The following is an 8,002-nucleotide window of genomic DNA, read 5'->3' as shown; positions in this document are numbered from 1 at the left end:
AAAAATTATACTATTTAATTATTAAAATAAGAAATATGTTATGTAATCGAGTGTAATCGGATCGACTTCAACCAAACCAAACTAATTCAAATTTCTACAAACTACCTGACCATAATTATACGAAAATAAAAAATCAATACTATTCATTCTATTTTTTTAAAAATTATATTTTAATTATAAAAATAAAAAAAATATTTTAGATAAATTGTATTATCAAGTGTATAACTTAATTCAATTTCGAGTGCAACAAGCTCAACTTCAGTTAGAACCAACTCAAAATTTAGCTATTATTATAATATGATTCATGTTTTTTTAATATATTATAATATTTAATTATCAAAACAGAGGATTTTTCTTTGATAGATCATGTGATCAATACGATTTATATTTATATTTATATTTATTTATTTTATATTTGGGCTATATTATTTTTTATTTACTTATTAATTTAAATAAAAAAATTATAATGATAAATTTATCATAAAATTTTTAATGAAGATACAATCAAAACATTCCACACTAACACATTCACTCAAATCTCTTACTTTAACTATATATTAAAAATAGAAATATGTTCCCAAACGTGACTTATATTGTCGTCATACCGATTGTGTCAAGTCATCATCATATCGATTACGCGTTGTCATGGATAGATCGAAGTTTCCATTGGGCTACATATGGAAAGACTTTGATTGATTAACTATGTTTCGATTTGATATTTTATTTTTAGTTTTGGTTAATTATCGTATCTAATCATATCACTAACATAATTGGATCGACTTGATAGTATCGAGAATGATAGACTCATTTCAACTTCACCGAGTTCCTATCAAATTCCAAACCCAAAACACAAACTCGTGTATAGTGAAGCCCAAACCTCAATCGACTAATCACACACACAATCCGATGATCCTTCGTGAGCAGCTCACCCACTATGTAAGTTTATGTGACGTTGATGATAACGAACGGGACATCATTCTGAGGCACTGACACAGACGATCGATCGATTATAAGGAAGCATTATTGAAGAAGGAGAAGCTTTCTTTATTACTCCCAAACATTCATGCATGCATGACGAGAACTAGGAACAACTCAGCGCCTTGCGGCAACCGGAGAACCGCCTATCACCATTGCGACGCCTCCACAACCACGAAAGCCTTCCCAGTAGGCACCTCCACATTCCCTGAACGCACACGAAAGCACCATTAGAGAGGAAGAAAGAAGAAGAAGAAGAAGAAGAAGAAATCCCGGCAGCTTCGTGTGAAACATTCACTCACTCGGCAAGAACATGAAGGAGAGTGTTCGGCAGCAGGCACGACAGCGTTGTACTCCCTTAGTCGCCTTCTGATTCTGGTCAGAATTCGACGAATCCACGCCCGAGTTCGCCGTCGCAAAGAATTCCTCTTCTTCATCTAAGACATTCCAACTCAAAACAAAAGCCGGTCTCAGTCCCCATCCTAACCCTACTCGTTAGTACACAAGCTTCTCATCTCACCAGTATCAGCTAAAGGAGGTTAGTCGTCTAACTTACACCACCATGATTCCGCAGAAAGGCTGCCTTCCATTGGCCCCAACTCGGCCTGTGTACGATCTTGCAGCAGCGTTGGGTTGGCTGCTCGTGGCATTGTCGCAGCTGCTGAGAGTAGGCAAGCAGCATCTTCCTACGGTCGTAAGCGAGCGACGACGGTGCACCGAGTCGACTCCGGCGCTGAATCGGACGATTAGCACCGGGTCTCGGCGGTGCTTCCTCGTACACTTCGATGATGATTCCGTTGCTGGTACGTCGTTCTCGCTGTTGCTGCTGCTGCTGCTTCGCCTTCCCAGCTTCCATTATTCGATCTCCTCCGATGCGGTGTAAGCGGCTGGTTTGACAGGATCGATCGTCGATAAGATGGGTTAAGATCGGAGGCCCGGTAATGTCGTTGACCGCTTCGTTCTCTTCCGCCTTTGGCCGGCTGCCCAAGGCAATAGCAACCATTTGAACAGGTCAGCCTCGCAGTTTTCTCCGCCCTTTCGAGAAGGAAGATTTAGTTGATGGAACACGCAGCGAGTTCGAGTTCGCATGGAAGTTACCTGTCCTCGACCTCCATCGAGACGTCCTCCATCGAGGTGGTATCAATTAGGAGAATTTATGGTGGATTTGAGCTGTTCAATGCAAACATCCCTGTAAACAAGGTAGGATTCTTATTAGCCAGCCAAAAAGATCTTCGTGGAGGTGCGTCCGTCCTCCCCCGTTCGAAAGCTTTCACCGAATCCGCATCGTCAGATTCAATTTCAAGGCATTAAATGCACCACCAAGTGTGCTTGGCCCCATCAGATACGGCATCATCGATTCATTGCATCTACTGCTGCCATCCAAGATTCACTTGTAGCCGGACAAGAAACACACACACTTCGTGACCGTACGCAAAAGAAAACCGACTCCTTAATCCTTGAGACTCGTGGTAATCCATGGAGTCCAACTCCATTGGAAATGCAATAAGAGCTCAACAAGCCTCTACAAGCCAAGAACTCAACAAGCTCATAGAATGGCCGGACTCTTTTAGAGAAGGAACAGTTAGAAACACATATGTTAGCTAATCGTCAACTTCATCAGCAATGCAATTCCATAACACCAATGGTTCCAGCAAAATAAAATCACTGTACAGATTGCAGGGACATGACACAGATCATACCTTATATATACCCATACGCTAATTTGGATGATAGCTGTCTTTTAATATCAACTTTCCACACAATTTTATCATCATCATCAGAGTTACATATTTCCACAACAATAAAACTAGATATCCCACCTGCTGTCATCGGCTATACATCAACAGAAGGCAGTGGAATTAAATGCTCAAAGTGTTACATATGAGGAAGACAAATTAACTGGCAGACCCACATCACATACCCCTCTACTCATCACAAATTCAAAGTTTTGATCTCCAGATTAAATTTTGATGTTGATGAAAATATAACGGGACTTGCAGGAGGAACAAGCTTTAATGTTTGCTATATCAGTACATATTTATGAAGAAAAAAGAAAGAACAAACAGAAAGAAATAATTTGAATTTGAACATACACCACACCATCACAACAATCTTGTACCATGTACTGATGATCTTCCCAGGCTCCCCCTCCTATGCTGCCTTTCAGAACGGGTTATGCCTACAGCACTCCTGTCATCATCATGTTCCTCCAAGCGATAACTAAATGCTGCATCACGCGAAGCACGATCAACGATGGTTGGAAGATGACCATTGCTCCCTTCTCTAGCATTACCTACACGGCTTCTTCTAAACCTCCTATTACGGGCAGCCTCCCTCATGAGTGCGGTAAAGATACTCCGACCATTCCTCCGTCCAAAGATACCATTTGCGTTATCGAAAAAATCATCATTGTAGTCATCGAAATCGGTACCAGAGTCACTGTCGTCATCAAAGTCGGTATCAGAGTCACTGTCGTCCATGTCTATCACATAATCTCCCAATATAACTGCCCTAGGCATTGAAGATCTTATTGTGCTGATCACATCCGCCCGCTCACTCTGGTACTCGAGATTTCTCCATTTCTGTTCGAGAACAGGATCCACTACATGGGGCTTCGCACAAGGGTGCTCAGACCTCATGTGCTTACGAAGCTCTTTGTAGCTACCGATGAATGAGCAGTCGTCCTGCATGCAGCTTCGTCTCTTTTTGTTGAGATATTTACGTGCTGGTTCCACCACAGTCCATCCTTTCACCTGCCCTCGGCATAGAGGGCATGCTAGCTCCACTACCTCGCATTTCTTCCATGCAGGCAAATCATGGATCCGACTTCCCACCAATGAAGTTGTTTTAGCATATGCCTTCTTGAATTGTTCAAGACAGTTAGAAAAACGGCAGCTGGTTGCACACATGTAGGGGCGACAGCCCTTGTCATGAGATGAACAAAGGAGGAGTACAGCATTGTGTGGAAATTCCATGCACACAGGGCAAGTAGCACCCTTCCAATCCTTCCTCTCCAAGGTAAAAGATGTCTTCTTTGAAGACCTTTCTGCTGAAATAGGTCGTTGATATGAAGGCACCGGATATGGAGTCGACCGGAACTTCCGAGATGAATTTCTGTGATAGCTTCTGATTCTTCTTGCCATTTCTTACAAAATCTAATAAAAAAGAAGTGAATTTCTGGAAATTTAGGACCACAGCAACCAGATTGCATTGATAAAGATGACATCAAAAGAATAATAAAGAGATCGGTCACCATAGGTATGGGGCAGAAAATAGGCATCCACGCGTGTATGTCATTCATAATGAACAAATCATCACATGGTTTTAGAAAAAGGAAAAATATCTCATACGTACCTGATCCAATTAAAGGTTAGGCAACAAAAAAGAAAATACTGGAACATAAAACAGGAATCCAAGCCATTTTGTTAATACGCACAACCCATCAACATATACATACCTGATCAAGTTAAAGAAAGTGCAACCGAAAAAAATAAAAAACATCAAATAATGGAGCATACAAAATTCCTTAATAAAGTAACAAGAGATTCATACTGTTATTATCTCCAGAGAGACTAATGACAAAGTAAAAGAAGTTTCCAATGTTCCCTAAAAAAGAAGCAACCAGTTGTCTAAGAAAGATCACAATGGATTTTTCTTTTCCTTTCAAAGATCCCACTTTCAAAAACTTTATATACGAACAAAGTTGTGACGACCAGCATGGGCAGAAAGGAAGTAATGCTTCTTATGGACGATACAGCATTGACACCATTGATTGTCCTCCAGGCACAAGCAAATTCAACTACATTTTTTTTATGTTGGCGCTTCAAAATTATGACCAAAGAATCACCATCGCAAATTAATCAAAGAATCCTTTGACACTGCTCCCATTTTGTGTCATATTGAAAAAAGAAAAAAAAAATCTAAAACTAGGCACTTAACATGAATGGTGACAATTGTTTATTCTAAAATTCAGAAAGCAAAGACTTCTTCAAAAATTATCAGAAATATAAACAACAAACAATAAGAAGAGATGTAAGCCAACCTTGACCTCTGTGATCTAGAATCTTCTTAGCCAATGGGAAGAACCCCCTCACAATGTGATCATCAAATGCATTTTTAATCATTTGTTGTTCCTATAACACGAAATCCACTAACATAGACTCAATGCTGAAAGAGGCCTTCGAAACTATGCAAAAAGAACTAAGGTTAATTGTTTCACTATAGTTCAATTATCATGTTCCACCCTAACACTTAAAAGCTATTTTCTTACAACAGATTTATCTGGGGCAGTGAAATACTCCTGGAGTCAATAATATGGTTACCTATTTTTTTCAAACCCAACTTCATTTAAGAAATCATTCAGATTTGCAGAACCAACCAAAAGCGAAAAGGTAATAATTCTTCCCATTTATCATTTTCATATAATTGATCAATGATGTTGAATGTCTCAATATAACTGATCTTTCGATGTATACACACATCCAAGTATAGTATTGTTTTGATTAATGAAGTCAAATGTTAGAATATGACTGATCTTCTGATGTATATATGTTACATAACTGTACATATAGTAAAGTGTGGAGTTCGAAGCTTTTTCGAGACTTGTTCTGGTATTCTTAGTGGCAGCTCCATGAGTCTTGAAAACCAACAATCCTGTAAAGAACTGGACCTCTCCTCAAATTTCTAGAATCTAAGGAAAATTCAGAGTACAAAAAACAAAAAGAAAGGCAGAAAAATTATGTACCCTTCAGATTAAGTATATGATGCCATGAAATAAAAAAAAGAAAGGCAGCACATCAATGTCTGGTCAATAATAGATAACACAAAATCAAAAAGGCTTCATGAAGGATCTGACAGGATTTTATGTACATCTATCAACCTAACAGCAAACTATTAAAATTGGTGTCAAGTCGTCCTAGCCAAGAAAAACTGAGGTGAGAAATTGTGATGAATCTAAAAGACATTCATGGGAGTGAAGATATACCCTTTTGGTAAATTCAAGTGCCATGAGCCAAGGAACAATAGTCTGAAATTACTTGAGACAAGAAAAGAGATAACATGATATTGTTGGATAATTAAAAATAGCATGTCCAAAAACCTTACCATAGATAAGATGAGAACATTGAAATGGATGCATAGAGTTTCCAGAAAAGATAGAATAAATTGTGTTTTCATTTGCAAACAATTACGAATCGTCCCAATAGAGGATAAAATGAGAGAAAAATAATAATAAGTCAACATGTTATATATATAATGAGAGAATTATCTATTTGAGCACAAAGTAAGATTTCAAAATCCTTGTTGAACTTATTAAAACAAGTCATAAAATAAAAATGGAAATGTCTTGAACTTACAAGCCTTGCCCACTTGGTCATATAGAATCATGACTGTCACAAGCATAAACCATACAGTTTCTTTCTGTAATCTAAGACAAAATCGAGACCATAAGTCCGTTGGTCAACCAGGTGGTCGATAGATATCTTGGCAGAGGTAACACAAAGTCAACATGGAATATAAATATTCTAAATCCTGCTACAAGGAAACATTTCGTGATTCCATAAAACTCATAAAGGTTCGGTAACATGACAATCAACAATTCAGATAACAATACACTACATAGATTGCTTCAAGCAGAAGAAGAATTAAGAAATGCTCAAAAACCACATTAATGGTTACAACTCGATTGTCAGTTCAAACTTTCCCAATAAAGAAGAAAAGAAACAAAAAAAGACACCCAACCCAGAGCAAGGACTGGTGATATTTATGAACGCAAAAAAAAATTGCGGTCATGTGAATCAAATAACACCAGAAAGAAAAGCAAAAGGTGCGCCTAAATTAGTGGATAAAGGAAAGAGCATCAACAAGTTCTTGAACCTAAACAAGTATGACTTCAAAAGAATCACAAACATAAGATCTCGTGGCAATCAATCGGAAAACGTCTCCAACAGACAACGTTTAATCATAAGAAGAGTGACGGTGAATCTTTCCAGGCGTAAGAAAACGAAAGACGAAATCTTGATGCGAGCAGTGGTGCAAGATTCAGTCCCGGAGGCGGAGGAATGTGCAGAAACAGCGTCAAGCCCTAGAAATCAAACGGGCGTGGGAGGGAGGGAAAAGAGGAGGGAGCGACAGATATGGAAAGCGATGGAGGAAGGAAGAGCGGGGAGAGGGGATTCGTACCTAGAATGCGGAGAACGTGGGAGGCGGTGGTGATGGAGGGCAAGGGCGGGCAGATATCGCCCTTCCGACGGCGATGGCGTTTCTGAGGTGCGGCTCTTCAGAGCGATGATGGGGTGGCTCCCACTTCCTTCGTTTTATAGCGTCGCTTTCGGAGAGAGAGATCTCTCGTCACGCAAGCCCCGACGACAGACACTTTATTACTACCACCACCGAAACGTCCCCAAGACCTTCTCCTCCTGCGCGACCTCTCACAAACGGACACAACGTGCCAGGGCCCACTCAAAGATCAGATCCCCTTCAGTGACCCACGCGTCGGATCCCGCGTCCCCCGAGTAGGCAAAAGAACTCCTCCCAACGTGTCAGTGGATCCTTTGTGGGACCCATGACCTCAGGCCAATGGGAAAGCGTTCTTCTCAGCATAGAGCGTTTTAGACCTTCTAACATATTCGTGAAATATTCTGAGCATATTTTTCTAATCCGTTTAATCAACCATTGCCTTTTTTCGGTATATATATATATATATATATATATATATATATATATACACACACACACAACACACACCAATTAAAGAGTGCAGGGGCTTATCCCTCCAAAAACTAGGATTCTTCACATATGCTAATTCATTAACCACAATAAGGTTAACATTAATTTATAGACATTTAATAAGATCATGAATTAGTCAACATGACATAACTACTGCCATGCAAACAAACCTATTGATTTAGTTCCTTGAAAAACACATTAGTCTAACAGATATACTCTAATTAACTTGAGCTATACTGGACAAAATTAAAGGGACTCATCAGATAAAGTTGTGGCATACACTGTACTCAAACATGATCAT

The 8,002-nt window shown here is 39.4% G+C and overlaps 1 protein-coding gene and 1 long non-coding RNA gene across 5 annotated transcripts; both read right to left on the bottom strand.

The window, feature by feature from the left end:
• Nucleotides 1-1,026: 1,026 nt before the first annotated feature.
• LOC135595936 (uncharacterized) lies at nt 1,027-1,861 on the bottom strand. Its single transcript, XR_010480719.1, has 3 exons — nt 1,532-1,861; nt 1,278-1,412; nt 1,027-1,183 (listed from the first exon to the last, which is right to left on the bottom strand). It is a non-coding gene; the product is annotated as an uncharacterized LOC135595936 (long non-coding RNA).
• Nucleotides 1,862-2,904: 1,043 nt separating this feature from the next.
• Nucleotides 2,905-7,294, bottom strand: LOC103968694 (uncharacterized). 4 transcript variants are annotated; one of them, XM_065087474.1, is made up of 3 exons: nt 7,156-7,288; nt 4,229-4,329; nt 2,905-4,130 (listed from the first exon to the last, which is right to left on the bottom strand). In XM_065087474.1, exon 3 carries the CDS (start codon nt 4,116-4,118, stop codon nt 3,078-3,080), a length of 1,041 nt encoding a protein of 346 aa, XP_064943546.1. In that variant the 5' UTR covers nt 4,119-4,130; nt 4,229-4,329; nt 7,156-7,288; the 3' UTR covers nt 2,905-3,077. The 4 variants fall into 4 exon arrangements, with proteins under 4 accessions (XP_064943546.1, XP_009380268.2, XP_018675553.2 ...); XM_009381993.3 differs by lacking the exon at nt 4,229-4,329 and having other exon boundaries at nt 7,156-7,294; XM_018820008.2 differs by lacking the exons at nt 4,229-4,329; nt 7,156-7,288 and adding an exon at nt 6,330-6,348.
• Between the last annotated feature and the right edge of the window lie 708 nt (nt 7,295-8,002).

The sequence above is a fragment of the Musa acuminata genome, chromosome BXJ1-10 (genome assembly GCF_036884655.1).
Source record: "Musa acuminata AAA Group cultivar baxijiao chromosome BXJ1-10, Cavendish_Baxijiao_AAA, whole genome shotgun sequence".
Lineage (NCBI taxonomy): Eukaryota > Viridiplantae > Streptophyta > Magnoliopsida > Zingiberales > Musaceae > Musa > Musa acuminata.
This window is presented reverse-complemented; position numbering and strand designations above follow the sequence as displayed.

Bases quoted from the DNA above. Each gene is read 5' to 3' on its own strand.
- LOC103968694 (XM_009381993.3), bottom strand. From the start codon at position 4,118: ATGGCAAGAAGAATCAGAAGCTATCACAGAAATTCATCTCGGAAGTTC.